The sequence below is a fragment of the Tachysurus fulvidraco genome, unplaced genomic scaffold, assembly GCF_022655615.1.
Source record: "Tachysurus fulvidraco isolate hzauxx_2018 unplaced genomic scaffold, HZAU_PFXX_2.0 HiC_scaffold_51_np12, whole genome shotgun sequence".
NCBI lineage: Eukaryota > Metazoa > Chordata > Actinopteri > Siluriformes > Bagridae > Tachysurus > Tachysurus fulvidraco.
The window spans coordinates 351,073-379,056 of NW_025927271.1; the positions used below are offsets into that span (position 1 = coordinate 351,073).

Sequence of the window (27,984 nt, forward strand, 5' to 3'; positions counted from 1 at the left end):
ATATGATGTATTGCTATAACAAAATACTGATGCCACAAATTAATATGCTACAAATAATTAAAAAATTTTTTTGATTGGCTGATAAGTGTCAGGCGCTTGATTCCTGCCCAGTTCCATAGAGACAGCCGTACGGACTGATACATTTTGGGCGCTGCGGCTTATTAAATATATGATAAATAGTCAAAAAGTGTTTCTGCATGAGAAATACAATGTGTGGCGGGAGAGCGTGACAAAAGACAAAAAAAGTGACTGTCACTCTCAATTCGTGACACTTCAGAGCCCTGAGTCAGGCAAGTACCATTCTCCTATCAACCGCTAAACCCAGAGAAGTGTTATTTGTCACTTGAGAGAACTTGTCTTTACTGCACTAGAGTCCAGTTGTGACACCACTGCATCCAATGCTTTGCATTGCTCTTGGTGATGTAAGGCTTGGTTGCAGCAGTTTATACATTAAAACACTGTCTACGCACTGTTGTTGAGCGGATCTGAAGGCCACACGAAGATTGGAGGTCTGTGGCTATTGACTCTGCAGAAAGCTGGCGAGCTCTGTGCATTCTTTCACAAATGTTTGCATGCCTAGGTGCTTAAATTTATGTACAGTACATATGACCATGGAAGTGATTGGAATACCTGATTTCAGTGATTTGGAAGGGTGTACCAAAACCTTTGGCAACATAGTTTATCTATCTATCTATTGTGATGGGAGATGTGTGTGTGCGTGTGTGTGTTTTTTTGACCTGGAAAAAAGCAGGTTTTATTATTTACTGACATTAAAAATGGTCAAAATGGTTTCAAAATGGTTTGTGCCTCTATAGTGAAAATAATTCAAAAATTCTGTTGTTTTTTTTACTAGAAAATTAGGCATTTTGCATATTAATGAGGTTTATTATACCAAATATTACAAAAATCTTTGCAAAGTATATGTTAATATGTTGTAATCAAGTTATACAAAAAAGGTGAAAAAAAGGCTATCATATATACTTCATTTTAAGCAGTCAAAACAGACAAGGTCAACTTGACTCAGCGCTACTAATTTGCGTAGGAATTCAGACGAGGTTTGCAGAAGGGTTAACATACACTACCCAGTGGAACTACGATCAACACTGGAGTTTCTCTTTATCGGTAAAATTTCTGTTTTTATGGACACCTTTTTTGGATTTATCAAACGTATCAATTTGATATCCCCATCATGAATATTTGTAACATATTACTCATGATAATGTTATAGACATATGAACAAAAATATCCAAAGCGAAGGCATGTTTTATAGAGTATGCAAATATATTAACCAAAGTCTGATTTCATAACTTATTGTTTTCATCTCGTCTTGGAAAACAGCAAATAAAAACAATGGACAATGGACAATATGAGGAAGGATGGAAGTCTCTTGGTTTAAAGTGTTGCTACTTCTCCACTCATAAACTGAACTGGACACATAGTCGAGATTACCATTTATGGCTATGTCACAAATAATTAGCTAGATAGATTAAATCATATTATCTCACTTCCTTCTGTATACATGTTTTTTATTGTTTCTGTCTTTCCTGACCAGCGATGCAAAACAGTCTGTTTTGTAGGATTTCTCTACACAACTAATAGTTGAAGTTACTAACTTGTACAAAGGAAAGGGGCTTTTTAGTATTTTTCTCTGATTACTAATAATGTTACAAAATAAATTACTTCTACATGTGTTTCAAGTGATCATGGAGTTACAACCCAGTTTAGGTTTCGGCCACACAGAGTAATCAACTCCCGGAATAAGGAATGATGTCAAGGGAGTTTGGGAAGTAAAACTATATTTTTGGAGCTTCCTTATTTTAGAGAAAATCAGCAAGCTATATTTTTGGAGCTTCCTTCTTTTAAAGAAAAGCAGCAAAAATGTAGCTTTATTTCCATAACACCTTCTTGTTATAGTTTTGTTATTTATTTCTATATTTGTGATGGTTATTAAGAGCTAAAACACTCATGTATGAGAGAAGCGTGTTGCCTGTACACCTGCTATTAAACGTGTGGATTGCAGACTCTTCGCCTTCGAGCTCTTTCATTTCCTGGGAATAGCGAATTATCTGTGTCGAAGCGTTACAACACTTTATAATTACATTTAATATTAGCTTCAGATTATGTATAGTGATCCCCATACTAATATTTGTGTATGACTTGCTGTAGAAACATTAATCATGCTAATAGAATGATTAAATCTCACATTAATATAAATATCTGATTCACATTCAGCACAACTCTCAGCTGTTGTTACAGAACCTAACATTTTTCTGACCAACATTTTCTTCTTCTTCTTCTTCTTTCGGCTTTTCCCTTCAGGGGTCGCCACAGCGAATCATCTCTCTCCACATATCCCTATCTTCTGCATCCTCAACACTTGCACCCACTAGCTTCATATCCTCATTAATTACATCCATATACCTCCTCATCTTATACCAATATACTCAATCTCCCTCCTCTGAACATGTCCAAACCATCTTAATCTGTCCTCCCTAACTTTGTCTCCCATTCTAATTGTATGAAGGCTGTGAATCATATTGTGCTTTGTGTGTGGGCTTAAAAAATTTTTGAGAGTATAAACTTTACTAGGTAAATAGGTTTTTTCGTGTTTTTGGAGGATTTGATGCATTAAAGTTGAATTGAAGCTTGTTTCTTGGTCATCCCCTAGTGGTCACTTTGACTTCGACCCGTAAATTAAGGTACCTGCAACATCTGGTCTGAACTACATGGTCTATTAAGTTAATTTAATTTATATCACGGTATACAGTAAAAGGGAAGTGAATCTTTCTTAGCCGGGAAGATACTGCCTTCATAGAATTAATAAAGGTTACACGGCCTGTTCGCCGGACGAACAGACCAAATAAGTGTAACGTTAATTCCATTACCGTTAATTTCAACTTAGGTTAAAATATTTAGAGTCACTATAACGCGTTATAATTACTCATAAATATGAGTAATTTACCTTGCTTCGCGAGCCAAAATCGCTACACTATAATGCCAAAGGTTTTAAGACATCTGCCTTTAAACTTTTAATGACATTCCATTCTTAATCTGTTGTGTTTAATATTAAGTTGGCTCATAGTAACAGCTTCAACTCTTTTAGGAAGGCTTTCCACAAAATTTTGGAGTGTGTTTATAAGAATTTTGACCATTCCCCTAGAAGTAAATCAGTAAGGTCAGACACTGATGTTGGACGAGAAGTCCTGGCTTGCAGTCTCCACACTAATTCATCCTAATAGTGATGGCCAGTTCGTGAACGAATCGTTCTTTTGAACCAGTTCTTTTTAGTGAACTGGATGAACCGGTTCACCAAATCGGACTGATTCGTTCTAAACAGTTCGCGACTTGAGTCAGCGCTGATCCACAAGTTACTAAAGTCTCTTGGTGAAGGAGGAATGTTATGAGGAATTTAGACAGAAGTTGAGGTAGGCTCTGGGTGGTCAGGTAGTGCTGCCAGATGTGGGAAACTACAGCAGAAGTGATCAGGTAGACAGCGAGAAAGGTGTTGGGTGTGTCATCTGGAAGGAGGAAAGGAGATAAGGAGACTTCGTGGTGGAATGAGGAAGTTCAGGATAGTATCCAGAGGAAGAGATTAACCAAGAAGAAGTGGGATATGGACAGGACTGAAGAGAATAGACAGGAATACAAGGAGTTAAAGTGCAAAGTGAACAGGGAGGTGTCTAAGGCCAAGCAGAAAGCATATATCGAGTTGTACACTAGGTTAGACACTAGAGAAGGAGAGAAGGACTTGTACAGGTTAGCAAGGCAGAGGGATTCGAGATGGGAAGGATGTGCAGCAAGTTAGAATTGTTAAGGATAGAGATGGAAAGGTGCTCACAAGTGAGGAGAGTATACAGAGGAGATGGAAGGAATACTTGGAGGAGCTGATGATTGAGGAAAATGAGAGGGAAAAAGAGTAGAAGGGGTGAACTCTGTGGAACAGGAAGTAGATAAGATTAGAAAGGATGAAATCAGAAAGGCTTTGAAGAGGATGAAAAGTGGAAAGGCAGTTGGTCCTGACGACATCCCGGTAGAGGTCTGGAAGTGTCTAGGAGAACCAGCAGTGGAATTTTTAACTTGTTTGTTCAACAGGGTTTTAGAGAGTGAGAGGATGCCTGAGGAATGGAGAGGGAGTGTGTTAGTGCCGATCTTTAAGAATAAGGGTGACGTGCAGAGTTGCAGCAACTATAGGGGGATAAAGTTGATGAGCCATACAATGAAGCTGTGGGAAAGAGTAGTGGAAGCTAGGTTAAGGAAGATGGTGGAAATTTGTGAGCAGCAGTATGGCTTCATGCCCAGAAAGAGCCCAACAAATGCAATTTTTGCTCTGAAAATGTTGAAGGAGAAGTATAGGGATGGTCAGAGGGAGTCGCACTGTGTGTTTGTAGACTTGGAGAAAGCGTATGACAGGGTGCCAAGAGAAGAGCTGTGGTACTGTATGAGGAAGTCAGTAGCAGAGAAGTATGTCAGAGTGGGGTGCAGGACATGTATGAGAGGAGCAGGACAGTGGTGAGGTGTGCTGTAGGTCAGACAGAGGAGTTCAAAGTGGAGGTGGGACTGCATCAGGGATCGGCTCTGAGCCCCTTCCTGTTTGCTATAGTGATGGACCAGTTGTCAGAGGAGGTCAGACAGGAGTTTCCTTGAACGTTGATGTTTGCAGATGACATTGTGATCTGTAGTGAGCAGGTGGAGGAAAACCTGTAGAGGTGGAGGTTTGCGCTAGAGAGAAGAGGAACGAAGGTCAGTCATAGTAACACAGTACATGTGTGTGAATGAAAGGGAGGGAAGTGGAACAGTAAGGTTACAGGGTGAAGAGGTGAAGAAGGTACAGGAGTTTAATTGCTTGGGGTCCAGAGTAACAGTCCAGAGTAATGGAGAGAGTGGGAAAGAAGTAAAGAAGCGAGTGCAGGCAGGTTGGAGTGGGTGGAGAAAGGTGTCAGGAGTTCTGTGTGATAGGAAAATATCAGCAAGAATCAAGGGGAAGGTGTACAGGACAGCGGTGAGACCGGCCATGCTGTATGGTTTAGAGACAGTGTCACTGAAGAAGAGACAGGAGTCAGAGCTACTGTAGAGGTAGCCAAACTGAAGATGTTGAGGTTCTCTTTGGGAGTGACGAGATTGGACAGGATTATGAACGAGTACATCAGAGGCACAGCTCATGTTGGACGTTTGGGAGACAAAGTTAGGGAGGACAGATTAAGATGGTTTGGACATGTTCAGAGGAGGGAGATTGAGTATATTGGTATAAGATGAGGAGGTATATGGATGTAATTAATGAGGATATGAAGCTAGTGGGTGCAAGTGTTGAGGATGCAGAAGATAGGGATATGTGGAGAGAGATGATTCGCTGTGGCGACCCCTGAAGGGAAAAGCCGAAAGAAGAAGAAGAAGAAGAAGAAGAAAATGTTGGTCAGAAAAATGTTAGGTTCTGTAACAACAGCTGAGAGTTTAACACTTTAAACCAAGAGACTTCCATCCTTCCTCACATTGTCCATTGTTTTTATTTGCTTTTTTCCAAGACGAGATGAAAACAATAAGTTATGAAATCAGACTTTGGATAATATATTTGCATACTCTATAAAACATGCCTTCGCTTTGGATATTTTTGTTCATATGTCTATAACATTATCATGAGTAATATGTTACAAATATTCATGATGCATTTAATGTGCCATTTAAGATGAAAGTAAAGAACAATGAAAATGTGTCCCAAAATCAATCATCTATCTATCTATCTATCTATCTATCTATCCACTGTATCTACACTATTGTAGCGTCTGGTACAGGTCATTTAGATTTCAGGTCCCAGGCACCCTAAACTTCGGCATCTAATCTTCAATCAGCCGATGAGCAACCCAGTTTTACACACACACAACTGGCTCCAGAATGACTGGAGCCTACACAAAGACCAGATAACCCAATGCCGCTTCTCTGATTGAACTCATAGGGGACCTCAACCAGAACACACACACACACACACTCACACACACACACAACACAATGAGACATTCCTTTTACTAATAAAACAAGTAGATAAGATACTCTTTAAGATTCTTATTCTTATAACCCTGTTGTAATGTGTTTCTTCTGTTAAGGCTTGCCTGACTTAAAATTATTTGCTCCTTACTTTCCTGACAGGGGCGTATTTTATTCATGTGTCAGAAAACAACATTGTATTTAACATCAGTTATACTCTAATTACTGATCATGGCATGTTAATGTATACCTGTTCTAATGCTGTATGCCCCTTTAAGGTCTAATGTCAGAATGTATACAAAGCTATCATTTTCTTTTTACTTCCCTAATGAAAGTGCATTTTGTTTTATGTTTCATTTTTGTTTCTTTGCCTTTATAAGAACATAATATCGTATTAACATCAGTTACCCTTCGATTACTGATCTGTGTATGTAATAACCGCTGCCTTTATTCCGTCATTACCCTTCATGTTTAGTATCCAAATGACCACAAAATTATCGGTTACTCATTTTTCAAACAATGGTGTATTTTATTTGAGCACGAAAGGCGCCATACCGTCTTAATCCACCTTGGATAAAACTTTAAGGTCATCTAAAAGTTTGATAGCTAAACCACGCCCACAGACACCTGAAACAAAGTGAGTTTTTTCCCATTTTGGTGGCGCTATACCGGTTTTTCCCTCACCTTTAGACGCGTCCCTTTCTTCACTGGGGTAATATATTCCAACACAAATAATCCACAAAAATCCACACAGGTCCAAGGAATTGAAATCTGTAAGCCTTTTAATCCAAAACGCTCTGGTCGCGCCGCAAATATTCCGTTAGTGTTCCGAAAACTGGAAACAGAAGTGCGCCATCATCTCGTTTTGCCGCTCTAACTTCTAATTGGGATATTCAAATTCAAAGCCTACGTCATATTTATAGCCCAGGTCCTAACGAATCAAATAAGCCCTCATTTGAGCCAATCGGTGCTTGTATGGCAGAGATAGACGGCTGGGAAGCCAATGGTGGCATGACCTCATTTTTGGGAACCCGCCTTTGACTGACAATTACTCCTTCCAATAGCAATGAAATGGGTTGGACCTATACAGCTGTTTAGCCAATAAGCAGACGATTCCAACTCTATGTGGCATGCCGTATGTTCTTTGCCTGTGTCTGCGTGAACTGGATGCGCAGAAGAATTCTTGCGTAATCTCTGACCTTTTGTCCCTCTCACAGCTCAGGGTGTCACGTTACAGGCCTGTTTTCACACCAGAGTGATAGAGAGAGAGTCTAGGCTTATTTATGGCTTTTCAGACTGAGCCTGCAGCCTTTTATTTCAAAGTTATATAGTAAACAAGTACACAAAAACGCTGCACCAGATGACCATGTCCGTAGAAAAATATTTTTATTGAAGCCATTTTTGGGTCTTTTGACTTGAAATTTTTTTTTGGTGAAAGCCAAGACATGTGGCTATGACTCTCAGTTGTTATTTGGTCCCTAACATGTTCCAGAAAAATAAGATTAATCAGTTTATCAGGTAAATAACCCAGGCGGAAATGAAAACCTGCATTCAAACCCCTGTAACTTTGTGCCAGTAAGGCCTAGAATCAATCTGAAAAGTTTCTGAAACTAGAGAATCTCTTCTTTCAAATGAGACCACCCCTGTGTGTCAAAGTATGTGGGAGCTGTACCACTTTTTGTTGGGTAGGTCATGTAGGTGAAAAAGCTGCAAAAGAGGGGCAATGCTTAAAGGGGTTAAATTTGTGAGCGATACTCAGAGACAATCACTTGTGGCACAAAAATATGACATTTAATGAATGAGACAAACACAACATAAAACTAACTACACAAACAAACAAAAGAAATAGGGAAAACAAAGATGAAAATAAAATAAAACAAAAGAAATTAAAATTGGGGAAAGGTAGGAAGAGACTGGAAAGAAGTAATTAGAGAAAGGAAGGAAAGGAATAGCAAGCTTAAACTTCAAAATTAGTCACACCCTAACTGGGAAATTCACCTCAAGACACAATACAAGGTTCATACTTAAAATATGCATCTAAATTGGTTGGTAAAGGAAATGGTTACTTGCATTTGCTTACTGCACAAGAGTCCAGATGCAATAGAGAAATCTCTGAAAAGTCAGTTGGGGTGGGGTCAGACGTTCTTCCAAGTTCCCCTAAAGATCAGAATAGTTTTCATTCTTGGAAGTGAAGCTTGCTGGAACTTCTTTGAGTCGTCTTGAAGCTGTTCCGAAAGTCTGACCACGGATTGGCGGTGTTTGTAATTTAAAGGTCGCGAACTCCACCCATCTTTGGGGAGCTGGCCAATACTACGGCCAATATTTCAGAGGGAAAAAACTCACTTTGTTTCAGGTGTCTGTGGGCGTGGTTTAGCTATCAAACTTTTAGATGACTTTAAAGTTTTATCCAAGGTGGATTAAGACGGTATGGCGCCTTTCGTGCTCAAATAAAATACACCATTGTTTGAAAAATGAGTAACCGATAATTTTGTGGTCATTTGGATACTAAACATGAAGGGTAATGACGGAATAAAGGCAGCGGTTATTACATACACAGATCAGTAATCGAAGGGTAACTGATGTTAATACGATATTATGTTCTTATAAAGGCAAAGAAACAAAAATGAAACATAAAACAAAATGCACTTTCATTAGGGAAGTAAAAAGAAAACGATAGCTTCGTATACATTCTGACATTAGACCTTAAAGGGGCATACAGCATTAGAACAGGTATACATTAACATGCCATGATCAGTAATTAGAGTATAACTGATGTTAAATACAATGTTGTTTTCTGACACATGAATAAAATACGCCCCTGTCAGGAAAGTAAGGAGCAAATAATTTTAAGTCAGGCAAGCCTTAACAGAAGAAACACATTACAACAGGGTTATAAGAATAAGAATCTTAAAGAGTATCTTATCTACTTGTTTTATTAGTAAAAGGAATGTCTCATTGTGTTGTGTGTGTGTGTGAGTGTGAGTGTGAGTGTGAGTGTGTGTGTGTGTGTGTGTTCTGGTTGAGGTCCCCTATGAGTTCAATCAGAGAAGCGGCATTGGGTTATCTGGTCTTTGTGTAGGCTCCAGTCATTCTGGAGCCAGTTGTGTGTGTGTAAAACTGGGTTGCTCATCGGCTGATTGAAGATTAGATGCCGAAGTTTAGGGTGCCTGGGACCTGAAATCTAAATGACCTGTACCAGACGCTACAATAGTGTAGATACAGTGGATAGATAGATAGATAGATAGATAGATAGATAGATAGATAGATAGATAGATAGATAGATAGATAGATAGATAGATAGATAGATAGATAGATAGATAGATAGATAGATAGATAGATAGATAGATAGATAGATAGATAGATAGATGATTGATTTTGGGACACATTTTCATTGTTCTTTAATTTCATCTTAAATGGCACATTAAATGCATCATGAATATTTGTAACATATTACTCATGATAATGTTATAGACATATGAACAAAAATATCCAAAGCGAAGGCATGTTTTATAGAGTATGCAAATATATTATCCAAAGTCTGATTTCATAACTTATTGTTTTCATCTCGTCTTGGAAAAAAGCAAATAAAAACAATGGACAATGTGAGGAAGGATGGAAGTCTCTTGGTTTAAAGTGTTACTACTTCTCCACTGATAAACTGAACTGGACACAGAGTCGAGATTACTGTGTGGAGAAAGGAGGCCACATGGTGATTATAACCAGCCAAACTGAACAGGTTTGAAGTTTAGAGCTTCTTTTATTTCCAGTTTTTTAGATAAAATGTAATTTTTGTTCTCTATTTCACTGGAATTGATAACAGGTGTAAGCTTTATGTGATTGTTATTTTCTAAATTAGGATTTTGTAGTTTCACAAATTGGAGAAACACACTGGATTGGTTTACATGACTTGGAGACTGAAGGACAGTGGATGTGGGTGAACAACCAGACCTTAATGGAGACAGGTGTAACGTAAGGACAGCGTTCACTCACACAGTCTATAAACTCATTTTACTGTTCTGTTTATAGATCTAAAAAGCTCCAGTAATACATATACTTTTTTTTTACATGAAATGAAATAATTGTTTAAGAAACTAATTACAGATTTAATTCTATGTAGGTTCTGGTATAGTGCTCCAGAGGGACCAAATGAGCCTGATAACTGGACAAAGAAGGACCCTTCTGGAGAGAATTGTGCTGCTCTGGGGAACACAAATGTTAACATACAGTACATAAATGGTTTGATGCTTCTTGTACTACAATCAAAAAGTGCATCTGTGAAAATTAAAAGACTTTTCACTAACATTTGAGTCTGCAAATACTTGTTTTTATGTATGGAGGACCTAGAGGCAGCACAAGGACATTGTCTTCTAAGGGAAAAAATGTTTTGACTGTTTTGAGCGCAGAATCATAGGCTCAGAGAAGGCAATCTCATCATGTAAATGATTTAGGCAATTATCGTGATGTAAGAAATTAAAATTGGGACAACTTGTTAATCCGTTGAAGAAATGCGAATAAATCCTTCTGGAAAATTCTGGGCAATTAAATGGAAAGGCTCAGTGCTGGTGTCCTTGTTCATGGAGGTTGCATCCATGTATAAAGAAAAGTGTCTGTCTGACTGCTGTGTTTCTGTGACATGAAGATAATACAGTATGTCTTTGAGTTGATTTTAAAATGTCAAGGGACCCTAAAGACACAGAGAGAAGATAAAGGGCTTTTTCTAGGTGCATGAGGGACTGGTAGCACTATCGTGGAGGATCTGTTCCATTCCCATGAAGCACTTGGTGTCCATTTGGCCATAATCACCCCAACACAATCACCTAGTGGACAGTCGGGCAAATGATTAGAGCAACAACAACCACAGACACACTATGAGTTTGTCTTGATAGTGAAGTTACTTCCTGGATTCTTCTTCATATACAGTACTATATATATATATATATATATATATATATATATATATATATATATATATATATATATATAAAACTGTAATGTCGCAGTGCTTAGCCAGATAGCTACTCTGAGCTCTGTGAGAATTTAAGCCTTACTGCTAATAAAAACTTGCTAGATAACATGAACTAACCTGATACGATCTCAGAAAGAATTTAAGTCATACTTATACCGCAAAAAATTCTTACTGCTAAAAGAAACTAGCTAACTTCAACCTGTGAGGATTTCAAAGTGTATTTTGGCATACTTATACATGCAAACAATTTTACTTCTAATTAAAAATGATCTAACTAACATGAGCTAACCTGACAGGATTTCTGAGAGGAACTGAGCCATAATCTTACATGCAAACAATTCTTACTGCTAATTAAAAGTACTTGTTCAATTTCCATTTATTGATTTGAGTGTGTGTGTGTGTGTGTGTGTGTGTGTGTGTGTGTGTGTGTGTGTGTGTGTGTGTGTGAGTGAGTGAGAGAGAGAGAGAGAGAGAGAGAGAGAGAGAGAGAGAGAGAGAGAGAGAGAGAGAGAGAGAGAGAGAGAGATTATGACTGGTGGTGTTTATTGTAAGTGTTTATTGCCTTTTTGTACCCCTTTATCATTTGTAATGTTGCTCCCATTTAAAACAGTTCGGCTCAAGCCCAGACATTTTTAGGGTCATGATTGAGGACAATGTCCCGTCCAGAGACAAGCTGTTTTTATGTTGAGGTTTTGTTCAAACCGACCATCGAAAATTCCCTCTCTAATGAATATGTTTTTTTTTTTCAGTAGTTGATGCGTTAAATCTTACCCAGATACAATAGTGCTATTTTCTGATTGGCTATTGTGTAGCCTGTTTTTATTGATTGGCTGATAAGTGTCAGGCTCAACTAAGTACTCCAGGGGAGACGCGCTTGGTTCCTGCCCGGTTCCATGAGAGCGGTGCCCTATAAAATGGGTGCAGAATGAAAAATAAAACTTACAGGATGAAATAAAATTACAGGGTCTGTAAAGTGGTCTTTTCCTGTTCTCTTGGTGTCTTTCTGTTGAGGAGTAACACCAGGAAAACTAGATTTGAGGTTTGTGTGCCTCAATTTTTTCCGGGTTTATTGTCATATTAACCCTTTTATCAGAAATGATTATCTTTTGCCATAGAGATTGAAAAACTGTATGAATAACAGAAGGTGGATCATCAGCAAGTTCAGGAAGAAAACAACATTAATGACGACTGCTTGCTAGTGTGAACTGAGGCTGAGACTAAGAGGCTTAACCTGAGATCACACTTGCAAGCAGAAGTCACTCATTTCATGTGTTGTGAAGAAATAGCGAGGTTCAGAAATACAAGCTGTCTATGAAGATATAAGATTTGATCACTGTGTGGCGGGAGCGGAGGTACGTGAGAGCCGTACAGCTTATCATACACAAACACAAGTTTATCTATTTGTATCCAATTCGAATACGCCACCTGGGAGGGTTAAACCCAGGAAATAGAAGTAAACCCCAGTGTTTGTTATCAGATCACACAAGTTCGATTCTCTTATAAATAAGTGTAGGCAAGAAACGTGGGCATCATATAAAGTACATCGTTTATTGAATACTTGCAGTTAAAATAGAAACTCACTTAAAATATGCTCAATACTAAAGAGCCCTTACCAACAGCTCAAACCAACATTACAAAAGCAACTAGAAAGAAAAGATGTCTTCACTGTTAAGAAGGTCCAGTGTCAGACAAGTACACCAATAACAAACGATCAAATGAAAAAAATAAACAACCAATTTACGTAACTTCCAAACAAACAAAATATCACTATTAAGTACAGGGCTGGGGTTATCCACCGAGACGATCACCAGCGCTAGTTATCCAACCACACCTCACCATGAACTCAGAGCACACACTCGTACACTTCAAGAATGTCGCACGGCACACGTGGAAATAGCACCATCACCAAAAGGTCTTTCACCCATGGGACCCCCAGCTCCTGAAAGAAATCAAGACCAAAATGAATACATCTCCTAAACAGAAATAAATGAAAAGCAAATAGAAGTCACGATGCAACCAGTGGTGTAGTCTACGTGATACGCAGATATACGCCGTATACCCACTAAGAAGGGCCAAGGATTTCCGTATACCCACTAGGAAGGGCCAAGGATTTCCGTATACCCACTAGGAAAGGCCAAGGATTTCCGTATACCCACTTAAAAAGCGTTAGGATACGTAACAATATCGTTTTGTGACTGAACTTACATTCATAAATTCACCCCGCACTGTGTTGCGAACACAGACTGTGGTTGCGATTGCGAATCACTAACGTTTTTGGACCATTGGGGCTTCCGTTGGCCTGTGACCTGATCTGACGTCACCTACCAAGGAGGAAAATTTGTTGCTTGGCGGTGTTTTGTGGCGCAAATTAGAAATTAACTAACTAAAGTAAAAGAAGATATGAAACGAAAGCAGACTCAAACTACACTCTGAGTGTTTTCGGAAGCCTGCACCTAAAGCTACAGCACATTTCACCCACAGCTCGAGTACAAATGTATTTGGAAAGCTTTGTAAACTACCAGTTCATTCAGTTCATAATATTCTGCAATAAAAGAGTGTTGGTGATAGAACTGAACAAATGTTTATTGTTCACTCTTAAATGTACATTGAAAATTGACAGCTAATAAAACCTGTGCTCCAGGTCCCATATTCATATAACATTTAAGGCTAAATCTAGCTCTTAAAGGTATAGTTCACCCAAAAATGAAAATTGTGTTATTTTTCAAAATATCATCTTTTGTGTTAAACAGAAGAAAGAAACTCATACAGTTTTGGAACAAATTGAGGGTGAGGAAAAACACAATTTTAATTTTTGGGTGAACTATACCTTTATGAGCTACATTTACTTAAATGTTATATGAATATGGGACCTGGAGCACAGGTTTTATCAGCTGACTGTCTTTTGTTGCTTATAATATATTGGAACACATAAGCAGTCTTTAATAATGCTCTCAATTACATGTAGATGCATATTTTATGCGTTAGTGAGTGTGGTGGCGCTTATGGGGTGTCGCTCTAGGATGGGTGCATATGAGGCGGGGGGGGGGGTGTCACAGTATACTAACTACAGAAAACTAGACTACACCACTGGATGCAACACAACGGAAAACTTTGTAAAAAGTTTGAGGGAAACAGGACTCAAAGAAGCGGCCACGTCGTTCTTAGGCCAGCCCCATTAATGCCCCATTAAGTAATGCTGATTACTTGTTGTGTGATACCTTTGATTCAGAAAAATCAAGACCCGTAAGCATTTCGTGTGGTGTTAAATGTGTGTTGCGATTTGTCTGCATGCGCATGCTCTTCAATGCCAGTGGTAGTGCTTGTACCCATGTCAATTTGGTCTCTGCGCAGATTTTAGCCAATTTTGCTTTTAGCGTCCCATTAGCCCTTTTCCACCATCCCCTGTGACTGTGGATGGTATACACATCCAAACCTGTGTTTTATCCGCAATACCTGCGTCACTTTGCTGGCAACTTTTGTTCAAGAAATGCTTACCACTGTTTGAACTGATCTTGTCAGGAATTCCAAATCGGGGTATCACTTCTCTGCAAAGGAATTTCACTACTGTTTCAGCATCAGCATGTGCTGTGGGATGGGCTTCCACCCATCTACTGAACCTGTCTACTACCACCAAAATGTACCTTTTCCTTTCTTTCCTTTCAATCATGTCAATGAAATCAATTACTAAATGTCGGAATGGACCGTCTGGCTGTGGGATGTGTCCTATTGGAGCGGTGAAATTTTTCCTGATATTACGTGTGGCACATATTTCACAGCTAGTTAATACGTGATCGATTGTTGGGCCTAAAAATGGTGACCACCACGTTTTCTTAAGCCTTTTCACTACCTCCCCCCTTGCGCTATTGATTAGAGTAGTCAAAAGCGATATGGGGGCTACAAAGTGACCATGCGGTCCTCGCCACAGGCCAATTTGCTCGTGCTTACGCACTCCCAGTTCCTCCCAACGTGTAATCTCATGAACTGAAGCTGCATTCTGAGAGGCGGCTAAGGAAGTTAGGTCGGTCTCTGGTGGAGGAGTGTCGTGTGGGACAGTAACTGCTAGGACATTTAATTGCTGTGATGCTACCTTTTTAGCAGCTTCATCAGCTGCCGCATTACCCTTAGGCACGAATGAGCCATCCGTTTTGTGTGCGGCACACTTCACAATAGCTAGCTTAGCTGGAAGCGTGATGGCATGTAATAGGTCTGAAATGGCCTGACCATGCGTGACTGGTGAGCCATCTGCCCTATGAAATCCGCGCTGGGCCCAGATAGGGCCGTACAAGTGACATACTCCGTAGGCATATGCTGAGTCAGTGTAAATTGTGCACGGTCGTCCACTGGCCAATTTACATGCTGCCGTTAACGCTTTTAGTTCAGTCAATTGGGCCGAACAGGGCTGACTCACAGGCAGAGCCTGGACGGTTTCGAAGGATGAGAGATCATTCCTGGGGGCCACAATCGCATAACCGGCTACATTCCCTTCTGCTCCCCTAAAACACGAACCATCAACAAAATACGTTAGGGTTGAATGTGGCAGTGGCTGATTTTCAAGATCTTGTCGTGCTTTTAAATGTGCACTGGAGACAGCATGACAGTCATGTGGCTCTCCTTCTAAAGGGGTCATCATTCTGTCTGCTGGATTTACCGTACGGCACCTCTGGATTGTTAATTCAGGTGCTGAAAGAATTACGTCATACCCTGTTTTCCGTGCATGGGTGATTACGAATGCAGGGCTGGTTAACAGGGCATGGGTAGTATACAGGGTTGTTGGGTGGCCCATAGTAATTGTGGATGCTTTTTGATAAGCGAAAGCGGCCGCTGCCAACCCTCTGTAACAAGGAGGCATTCCCTTTTCAACGTTATCAAGTGATGTACTGAAATAGGCAATCGGCTGCTTCCCTTGGCCCTGTTGTTGTGTTAACACCGCAGTTGCAAAGCCTTGTTTTTCTGAGACGTATAAATGGAATGGTTTGTTGTAGTCTGGGCCAGCCAAAGCTGGTGCAGAACACAGATCACCTTTTAGCAACTCAAATGCTGCGAGGGCCTCTGTGGTCCAAGTAAGGGATGCTTTTTCATTTCTCTGATTAGCTGCATGTATCAGTGCCCGTAGCGGAGCTGTTTTCAACGCAAAATCACAGATCCACTGTCTGCTATAGCCCACCATGCCTAGAAAAGAAAGCATTTGTTTTACTGTCTGAGGTTTTGGGGCGGTGCGTACTGCTTCAACATGAGCTGGGGTGGGAGACTATCTGTTCCTTGTAACATCCTACCCAAGTATTCAACTTTCTCTTTGCAAAACTGCAATTTCTCTCGGCTGACTTTATGACCATTTTCTGCGAGCATGTTAAGTACTGCAAGTGAGTCCTTTCTACATTGCTCTCTGGTTGGGCTACAAATCAATAAATCGTCAACAAACTGAATTAGAATGCTAGAAATGTCAATTGAGACCAAGTCCTCTGCCAACACACGGTTGAAGATTGATGGGCTTTCACAATACCCTTGCGGGAGCCTTGTATATGTATACAGTTTTCCTTCATACGTGAATGCAAACAGATGTCTTGAATTTGGATGTAAAGGCACACTAAAGAATGCTGAACATAAATCTATTACTGTGTACCACTTTGAGTCTTCTGGGATGTTTCACAGGAGAGTGTGCGGATCAGGCACTACGGGCGTTTCAGCTTGAACTACTCTATTGACCGCTCGTAGGTCATGCACAAGTCTCCATTTGTCATAGTTGGGCTTCTTGACAGGAAATATGGGGGTGTTGCAAGAGCTGCTGGTTGGAATCAGGACGCCGACTTCAAGTAATCCCTGAATTGTGGGTCTAATTCCCTCTCTTGCCTGTACTGACAACGGGTATTGCCTCTGGTAAGGTAACCTAACATTGGGCCCAACCTGAATTTGAACTTGGCGTGCTGATTTAACTAACCCTACGTCAGTCTGGTGTTTTGTCCACAAAATATCCGGCACACTTTCCAGCAGCGATTCGTCTTCATTGACTTCACTCTCTGTCCTGAGTGTTAGAGTATGCGATGACAACGGCATGTACCTCTCTATCCATGTGTGTGTAGCTACCACGCTATCTACTGCCTTTTGTGAGATTCGTGTGTACTTGCTGTCTGGTGAGATGTGTATGTAGGAATTATGCGTCGGTTTCCATTCTCTGACCTGTGCTGCATCCCTAATCATTGGTCCTAAGTTTTTTGATTCAAATCCTTCTGCTACCAGAAAAGAGATATGTGGGGCAGCGTTCAGAATGTGATGCCACGCCTCTAGCTCATCCTTCAGGATTACCATGGCGGCCACTCCTTGTTGGCCTATTATTATGTCTGTTGTCGTAATCTCGAACTGCTTTGTCTCCATCAATCCATTCCACAGTTGTCCATATTCTTCATTCTCGCTGTCATGGTCATAGTATAGAGTACAATGCAAAGGGCTCCTTGGTTCCTTGCAGTCTGGCCGCATGGCCAGTATCCACATTTTCCATTTCATATAGGTTTGGTTCAGTCCAGATGTGGCGGGGGTGATGTACTCCAGCCAATACACTGTATCCTGTGTTCTATTTTCGTTTGTTTCTGTTAGTAAGTGTTGACCTGCCAATGTTTTGTCTGGGAACATTACCCAGACTCCTGTTGGGCTGCAGTGTATTTTCGCTGCCAGTCTGCACAGTAGATCTCTTCCCAGTAAGTTCACTGGGGATTGGGGTGAGTATAAGAGTGGTGCCACTATCGTGGTGTCTTCAACTGTCAAGGTCTGAGGCTCCGTGAATTTTAATATCTGTGTTGTCCCTGAGAAGCCAGTGGTTTTTATTGAGTTGCGTGAGAGGGGGAGTCCGGAGCCTTCCTGTCCTATACACGAGAAAGTGGCACCGGTGTCTATCATAAAGGGAACTGATTTCAGGCCTTTAATAGACTCCATAGTTGTTGGTTCCTGTTTTGGATGCAGTGTGGTGACGTACTGCATGTTCTCCACCTCCGGCTTCTCTGGGCATCCTCAACTCCAATTTGCTGCAGGCTCTGTCCAGGGTCCTGTTTGTCCTGACCATTGGTTGGGACCTGGTTGGGTTCCTTGCTGACCTCTGTGTTCTGGCTGCCCTGTTTGGCCTTCCTGGATTGATCTGACAGTTTCTCCTAATCTGTCCTTTGCCACCACACCCCCAGCATTCAAGTGCTTGAGCACGAGGGTTGTTTCCACCCGCCGGGGGATTTCCGAACTGTCTCGGCCCTAGGCCCTGGGACCATCTTTGCCATTGCCCTGGTCCTTGTCTCCGGCCTGGTCCCCTCATAGGGCGGTTTTGTGGTGCTCCCTGTTGAGTACCGAGGTGGACATGTATTAGAGGCATAGCTGTTTGTGATGGCATCTGTTGTTGTGTACATAGGGGCACTTGTGCTGGAGGCAGTATAGGCTGTTGCACATATGCTTGTGTCAATACCTGGGGTGCTTGGGTTGGTGTCATCTGGGTCATATTTGATGTAGGAGGCACCATTACTGCTGCTTCAATTGTTGGGGCTTGCAGTGGAGCTTGCACTTTTCCTGTCTTTTCTCTTCTGGCTTTGGTGAGCTCTCCTAGTTGAGTTTTGTATAGCTTTGTCATTAGTGCTTCAGTTGCATCTTTAGCATCTTTCTTCTTTTTTCTGTGCTGTTCTATGTGGTGTACGAGATGAGCTTGGAATGTTTCCCAGGGTAGGGTATTCAGGCCGACCACATTTTCTAATGCTTCTTGTATTGGCATGCATCTTTTTAGCATCATTTTGAATAAGCCTTGGTTTGTTTCATTCAGGTTCCATGCTGTACCCGTCTCTTCTAGCCATTTGGTTTGGAAGTGCTGTATGAACTTTAATGCACTTTCTTCTTTGCCCAGTGTTGTGGCTTCTAGTTTACCTGGGTCCATCTTGGTGGGGTACATGTCACGTATTGCATCCCACACGCGATTTCTGTAAGCTCCAAAGGCTAGGTCGTCATCTCTTTCTGAGTCCATCGCGTTCTTCAGTCCTGCTTCTGACAGTATTTCAGTCGCCTTACTTTTCCCTATCACCTGGGCCAGTATGGCCTTGATATCTCCGATTGCCAGCAGGTGGCCAGTCGTTTTTTCTTCAAACTTTGTTATCCACTTTTGTCCTCCCTGGCATACGTCTGGGAGCTGGTTTGCTAACCCAGTCATATCCATGAATGACCAGGGCACATATCGTACTTCTCCTCCTTTGGCAATTAAGGGACACTGGTTCACTTCTAGATCTTCCGTTACAGCCGCTGGTAGGTTTTCTTCTGTCCTATATCTTGGTGGAACTTTTATTTTTCTTGTTGATTTTCTCTGTTGTGTATTCTCCAACCTCTCTCGTTGACCTGTCTTGCGTCCTGTACTGGGCCAATTACTTTCCCAGCGCCTGTGATTTTCTTTCTTTTCCAGTTCGGCTAGGTTATCTTCTTCTTGTTGAATTACATCTTCTATTTGCCGCATTCTTTCTTCCATTTCTGCAGTGCTTCTCTCCAGTGTCCTTTTAGCATATGTCTCTGTTTCCTCAGTATGCTTCAGCTGTCATTCCAGTCGGTCTAGTGACTTTACCAGTTCTGCTTGTAGCTGTTGATCTTCTTTTCTTCTTACTGCTGTGGCTTCTGGCTCTATGTACAGCATTCCCTTCACTCTTCTTTCAACAAGTCCACTTGCATTCCTTTCACCACTGTTATCTGGAGCTGCCCTGATTCTGGTAGTTCTTTCCATCGTCCTTGTTCTGTGGAGTGTTCTCCATTGCTGGGTTTGTCAGCTAGGCATTCTTCTTCCATTTCGCTTTCTTCTGGTGCCAAAGGCGAACTGGCAGAGAGACCTATTTCTTTCAGATAGTTGTTGCTTTCTTCTCTTAGCTCCTCCAGCTGCAACTTTCTTCTAGCTGTTACTGGTGCATCTGTTACTGGGTTTTTCCTCGCTGCACCTGTTCTCTTCTTGTCGTCTCTTTTCTTCTTCTTCTTCTTTCTGTATCACTCTTTGTATTGCTTCTTCTCTTTTCTCTATTTCCTTGCCTTCTTCTTCAAACCAGCTGAGTATTTCTAGCCTCTTTATCCTCTTTCCTCTTGTCTTGTCATCTTCTTTTCCTACTTTCCAATGCCGCAACATTTCTTTCACTTCTTCACACCTTTTCAGCCTAAATGTCCCTCCCTTAGACCATTGCAACACTCCCTGTGTCCTGTCATGCCATTTTATCATACATTTCTTGATGTACTTCTCCTCTCTTGGGTGCTTAGCTATCACCACCTCTGCCGGTGTTGGCTGGCTTGTTTTTATTACTTTTCCCATGACACACCCTTGTCGTGCTCTGTGGGCGCTGCTTCTCTCTCCTATGTTTTGGGCGTTTCTTGACCACACCAAATGTATGTTTATCTGCTTGACGGTTACTGCTGGTCTGACTGGTTTCTTTCTCCTGTATCCTTCTGATAATGTGTTTATCTTATCTATCAATGTAGGTACTGCTAATCCTCTCTCCCAATTCACACTTCTTAACTCTACAGTAACTATTCAATGTATTGCAAATCTATTGCAGGCTCGTCTTCTTCACTGTCTGGATCCTTTATAAAGTCAAACAAAGGGATGGTGGCCTTAGTAGCACTGGGATCTTCCACCAGTCTCCGTAATATTGGGCTTAGGAGCGTGGGCTCCCAGAGTTTTTTAAGTGTTTGCGTCCAATCGATCTCGGGAAACTTGATCTGTAAATTCAACAGGTTATTCCACTTTGTCAAATACCACAACTTAGCAGCAATTAACTCTTGCGACTGCAACCTTTCAACCCCACACTCATCCTTAAACGTTCACTCATCCCAAAAGTATGTTCTTATACCTTTAGTCTCTATAAGTATGTCTTGTGGAGCCATTAACTATTTAACTTGTCCGACACAAGATCCTCTGCCACCAGATGGAGCCAACAATACCATGTGTGAATTACTTTCACGAGGGTTTTATTCTGCTCATCCTTCAGACACTAGTTTCTTCTGGTGTCACACTATTTCTACAATACTGACAGTAACAATCAAAAAATTCATTAACTATCACTCTGTAACCATCTACAAAGAATTGATGCTTAAATCTTCTAACACGTCGGCCTTCAACGTAATATTGAGTGACTATTAGGTCACGACCTGGATTGGTAAGGAGTAGTGCCACTAGTGGGCTGTTAGCCGTCAATAGTCTTGGGGGAACCTGGCTCCTATATTCTTCCTCAAATCTTAAAAAACTTGGGTAGGACAGTGTACCACCATGTAGTCATATGTAAGGATTTTTTAGCAATACTTTAGATTAGTCTATGTTTAATGATTAGTCTATGTTTAATGTAGGAGCGTAATGTGCTCTAGCAACCCTTAGGGGGTGCTAATATCTCTGGTTGTTTCTTCTGGGGCCTGTGGATGTTTTTTTGTTTTTTTTCCCCTCTACTGTTATTTTAGTCTTCTGATTCAATGGCACTTTCAACGTATCTTATCACTAGTCTATACTGATTGTGGGATCTAATTAATCTGTATCTTATGAGATGTAGCTTATCGCCCTCTATTCTGGTCTCTGTTAAATCATAAATTGGGTTCTCTGTCAACAGCTGCACAATTGGATGATTAGGAGCTACTGCGTGACAGACTTCTGATGCTACACTAACGTTATCGCCTTCTTTAATGTCTAAACAGCATGGAATTAACATGTGAAGCGTCATTCAGGGCCGTTTTTTTTTATCCTAGTCCTCTTAAATATATGCTACAGCATTATATTTAAACATGCCTATTATTTAACCTTTATATTTTTCACTTTTTTCTGCAATCTATTACTGGGGCCTCTTCAGGAACCCCTTTGCTCAGATTACTTTGAGCACTTAAATGAGTGTTATACAGTTCTATGGACCACTATATGCTAAACATTTCTAAAACAGCTAATGATATGCCAACAGGACTGACAATGTTAGACGGGAGCTTTTAGTGGGGACAACTAATAATGTACTAACACTCACAAAAGCAGCTAAGACACTATTCATAAGCCAACACATCTTAAGGGTCACTATGCAGGGAAATCAACTTATTCATACACCCAACACTCAACACTCATACATGCATACATACATACACACATATACATGCATACATACATACATACATACATGCACACATACATACATGGCCATGTACATCCACTCTTGTCACACAAACACACGCAGTAATATAGATCCACTTTTGTCATACACACAGCAATGCAAATCAACTCCAGCTCTTTTCACACATAAAATCATACAAACAATGCAAATCAACTTGAGCTCCTTTCAGCAATGCAACTCAACTTTAGCTCTTTTCACACATAAAAACCATACACAGCAATGCAAACCAACTTTAGCGTTTTTACACATGAAATCACACACAGCAATACCAATCAACTTCAGTTCTTTTTACACATAAAATCATACACAACAATACAAATCAACTTCAGCGCTTTTCTCATACACAGTAATATAAATCCACTTTAGCTCTCTCTGCGAGCTTTAACACAATATCTTTACACTGATCTGACCACACCGTCCTGTGCCCTTCACAGCGGTGTCTCAGATCCTTCCGACCAGAGAAGTAAACACTCAAATTACTGTCTCACTTGACAGTTCGCAGTAAGTCTTTTCACACACTCCTTTCTGCTCATCTCTGCTTTTTTCTTCTCTGTATAAAAACAATGAATCTAATTTTTTCTATTCACCTTTGTCAAGCAACATACCCCAGCGGTATCTCGGGAAACCTTAACTCATAAAACCTGCCCGTTCAGACCTATCTTTCACTCAAAGATAGCGGTAGCCACAGTTTAACCAATAACCTCAACTTTATCTTCACACAATCTGCCCGTTCAGACCTGCCTTTCCTTAAAAGCAGCGGTAGCCACAGATCAGACAATACACAATCTGCCCGTTCAGACCTGCCTTTCCTTAAAGGCAGCGGTAGCCACAGATTAGACAATACAGAAATACTTCAACTTTATCTCACACAATCTGCCCGTTCAGACCTGCCTTTCCTTAAAAGGCAGCGGTAGCCACAGATTAGACAATAACCTCAATGTGCACATACACTTATCACTCTCAATCTCACATACTTTTCACCAATCAATGTTTGCAAACTACACACATTCTCTTCCAAATCCAGTCTTTATATTCACATAAAAAACACGCAATAATTTAGGTTTTTACGGATCACAAATTTCAGTAATGTCTCTATAATTAGTCAAAAATTTCTTGCTAAACTTTTATGGATTCTTTATAAATCAATCAACCCTTTCATAAATCTCTGGGTTTTACAACATCAAAATTTCTAACTAGGTTCTTTTTAGGAGAGTCACGGAACTGATCCGTCCCAGAAATGGGGCCGCTCCGGCCGTACAGACCACACAAGACTATAGCAGAAACTTTGATTTAACAGGCGTTCTGCTTACCTTGTTCTATGATGGCCAAAGTTGTCTGGTCTGGACAGCGGTGCTACTACTCCCCACGTCCGGGGTTCAGGGTCCCCGTGGACTCTCCTGGCTGGCTTCGCCAAAACAATGTAGGAGAAGACCGTCGCCAAACTACACTGGCCCAGGCTAGCTCCGGCAATCTGACTTTAAGTTTAAACAACAACTCACAAGTTAAAATTTAAAGAAGAAATGATCAGCCTGGAGCTAAGACTGGATTCAGTTGAGGTAGGTTTATTGACAGTCGTACAGACAGCAATCAACCAGCTGGTACCAGGGATACAAGTTTGTCTAGCAGACGATACTTGCACCAGGGATACAAGTTCGCCCAGTAGACGGGATTTGCACCAGGGATACAAGTTCGTCCAGTAGACGGGATTTGTACTGAAGCACTGCTGATTTCAGCATGCTTATATACAGTTCTGACATGCCCCCCTCTTCGCCATAACACCCTGCTATCCAATCATAAATCGCTTACGCACGCACTTTCCACATGACCGGGAATTTCCCATTGTCTTGAAAAAATGATCCTTTTAGCCCAGACGTTGGGTAAACATTTGCCTCTGCATTAGGCCCCATAAATTCCCCTTATCTTTCCCCTGGGGGAATCCCATTTCCACAGGACTTGGGCTACGTCGTCCGGCCATAAAACTTATAAGTTGGGTCCTATGTGTGTTTAGAGACTTCATTCCCTTTCCTGAGGTTCTTCTTTAACAGACTCAACTTAACGCGACTTCACATGGGTATGTATTGCATCTTCTCAGGTTTTTGTTTATCAACATTGTTTCTTCTGTATGACTTAAAACCAGTTTTTTACTATCCTGTCTCTTTGGATACGGTGTGTAGTAGTCATTGGTTGATTTATTACCCTGGTGGCCGGAGTGAGCATGTGTTTACAGAAGTTCTCGTGTTTCATAGCTTTGATCTCTACTTGGGTTGCAAATCTTCTGGACAAAACTGAACTTTCGACACCGTCTTCTACTGCTCTCCTCACTAAGGTCATTACTTAGTACCTCCGGAACATGGAGAGTCGTGGCACAGTGACACATCCGCTTTTAGGAGAATAAATGTTTCAACCCAGACTGCTACAGTCGCCACTTAATCAACCCAAACTCCTTCAGCCTACAAGCACACCACAAGCTACTCAAACTACGTGGCGTGTTAACAAAAAGACTCAATATCCTCCTCGTTTTGCTGTCAAACCATTTTACATTAAGAAGTGACTTTTTCCTTTTGATGAACTTCTTTTCCCTACATCTTGTACATGTACATGTCTTGTTCTGCCTCACTGTGTGTGTGTGTGTGTGGGGGGGGGGGGGGGGGTTGCTGAGTGTTTTATTTATGACCTCAAATGGACTCTGTCTAGGATTCCTTTGCTTCTTATGACCCTAATGGCCTGTGTGCGTGTTTACATTAGACACTCAATGTATGGTTTTCTCTCCCTTGTTATGTATTAAAATTTCCCACAAAAACATCAGGGTAAATGGAGAAGAAGTGACACAGCAGTACAACACACCTGGGGAACACCTATGGGATGTGGTAGCTCAGTGGCTAAGGTGTTGGGTTACTGATCGGAAGGTCATGGGTTCGAACCCCTGGTCCACCAAGCTGCCACTGCTGGGCCCCTGAGCAAGGCCCTTAACCCTCAGTTGCTCAGTTGTAAGTCACTCTGGATAAGGGTGTCTGGTAAATGTAAATGTAAATGTAAACAGCCACCAGCACCCCCTATGGTGGTCTGTCAGGGAAGTGTCCCAGTAGCTCCTGATAGTATGTTTTAAATAGAAATAAGATGTTTTACATAACTGTAAAATTTGTTATGTAGTTATTATATAATCTTATTTCATAACTGATCTTTTTAAAAAAAAAAAAAAAAAACTTTTCAAAAAAGCAAAACAAACCTGTACACTTTGTGAGGAAGGATGGAAGTCTATTGGTTTAAAGTGTTATTACTTCTCCACTGATAAACTGAACTGGACACAGAGTCGAGATTACTGTGTGGAGAAAGGAGGTCACCTGGTGATTATAACCAGCCAAACTGAACAGGTGAGTGTAGAGCTTCTCTTTATAATTTAATCTAATAATTTAATCATTTAATATAATTGTTTTCTACATTAGGGCTTTTTATTCTCACAAATTGGAGAAACACACTGGATTGGCTTGAATGACTTGGAGACTGAGGGTCAGTGGATGTGGGTGAACAACCAGCCCTTAAAGGAGACGGGTGTAACGTAAGAACAGTGTTCACTCACACACACTATTTCTCATTAACCTCTTCTTGTCTTCACACTAAAATTATTTTGCTATTAAAAGTAATAGCTCAACCAATGTATATACTCATTTATGTATAAAATAAATTCAATATTTAAGAAACTTTTTACAGTTTTTATGTCATGTATTTAGGTTCTGGTTTAGTTCTCCAAATCAGCCTGATAACTGGAAAGAGCAGAATCTTTCTGGAGAGAATTGTGCTGCTCTGGGGGATGCAAATGGTAACATACATACTGTAAATGGTTTGATGCTTCTTGTAGTACAATCAAAAAGTGCATCTGTGAAAAGTAAAAGACTTTTCACTTACATTTGAGTCGGCAAACACTTGTTTTTATTAATGGAGGACGATTCTTGGATGTTGACTATAAATATTTATATTGTACAACAGCTAACGTTAAGTTTATCTATAGTTTCTTTTTTTTTTTCATACTTGGATATATCTATTTCATGAATGAAGTGTGTCCAGATTATGTTAGCTGAAGCTAGATGTAACCGTAAGTTGCTTTGAATAAAGAAATTTAATAAAAGTGTACAAGTCTGGGGAAAAACTGATTTGTTACATTGTTAAATCATTACTTTAAATTTCCATCTGTTCATCTTCTCTATAAAAAAGGACTCTGGGGTAGTCACCTAGAGTCGATTTGAGGATGATCTGAAGCTTCACCTCAGAATGTTCAGACACCAGAGTAATATAACAGAAAACACACTGTGTGAACAACCTTGATGTTAATAGTAACAGGAGACATTAAAATAAAACTGAAGTAACAACACAAAGCTGACTAACAATCAGAGTTCAGAATGCAGCATTTTTTTTACTGGTTTTAAAAAACAACAGTTCAAGAAAAGTTATAAGTAGTCATGTAATATAAAACCAAGAGCCTACACACACACACAGACACACACACACACACACAGACACACAGACACACACACACACACACACACACACACACACACACACACACACACACACACACACACACACACACACACACACACACACACACACACACACACTCACATTTACCAAACACACACACACACACTCACATTTACCAAACACTAACATTTACCACACACACACACACACACACACACACACACACACACACACACACACACACACACACACACACACACACACACACACATTTACCAAACACTAACATTTACCACACACACACACACACACACACCACATTTACTACACACACTCATCATACACAAACACACACACTCACTCACTCATCATATGCATACACACACTCACTCATCGTACACCTGCACCTATTACGGAGGGTAAGGATGGGCCTTCTCTGTGTACAACACCGCATCACACGTGGAGAAAACTACACACCTACACACCCCTAACTACTATAGCAACAATACCTGACTAAAAGGGAGGGAAAAACACTGAATCACTGTATTTTCTCCGCTCACTTGAGAGACAGGCAGCTCACTGGGAGGCTTTCTAAGCAGGGCTTTTCTAAGTGGATTGAATAAATGCCAGTCTCTGATCCCATGTGAATTTTACTTAGTGTCTCTTGTCACCTAGTGTTTATATAGGTTAAAAATCTAAATTCAAGTCAACTTCTTTAATGTCACACACATCATATACAATGTATTTACACATAAAAAGGTGCAGAATGGAAATAAAATCCTGAAAACCCTGCTCACTTGATGTCTTTCTGTTGTGCAGTAACACCAGGGACACAAGTTTTGAGTTTTGTGCTTCTTATTTTCTGTAAGTGCTTCTACGTTTGTATCAGAAATTATTCAATTTTTCCACAGAAAAAACCTTCCACATAAAAACTGTATGAAGAAGTGAAGGTGGAGCGTCAGCAAGTTCAGGAAGAAGAATAAATATGAATTTAAAGCATAAATGCCTTATGCTTTCTAGTGTGAGGGTAAAATCTATCGGCTATCCTGAGGTTTTCACTAGAAAGCAGAAGTCACTTATTTCATTTGTAGTGAAGCAATAGTGAGGTTCAGAAGTGCATCTGCCTATGAAGATATGAGTTTTGAATTCTGCAAAATCGACGATAGTGAAAACTATCATTCTCCAACAGGTAGATATCTGAAATGTTTATACATGTAAAAATATTTAAATACATGTTTGATGGTTATGTTTGATATTGTTTACCTGAACAAGTGGTTTAAAGCTTTTCACTCTTCATTATCAGACACAGGGGATAATGTTTATGTGAATGAGGACGACCCAGAGCTGAAAAACTCAGGTATGTGTTTGTTTGATGATTAAATACTGCTACTGAGAAGAACTAATGAGGTTATGAAATGACAACAAAAAAATTCATGTACACCT

General features: G+C 40.5%; 1 protein-coding gene across 1 annotated transcript in view; it reads left to right on the top strand.

The window, feature by feature from the left end:
• LOC113662805 (C-type lectin domain family 6 member A-like) overlaps nucleotides 1–27,984 on the top strand; it is a 229,774-nt gene that overhangs the window by 198,004 nt on the left and 3,786 nt on the right. Inside the window, exon 7 of the mRNA XM_047809821.1 lies at nucleotides 9,833–9,945. Within this exon, the coding sequence (XP_047665777.1) occupies nucleotides 9,833–9,945 (113 nt within the window). The remainder of the gene's footprint in view (nucleotides 1–9,832; nucleotides 9,946–27,984) is intronic.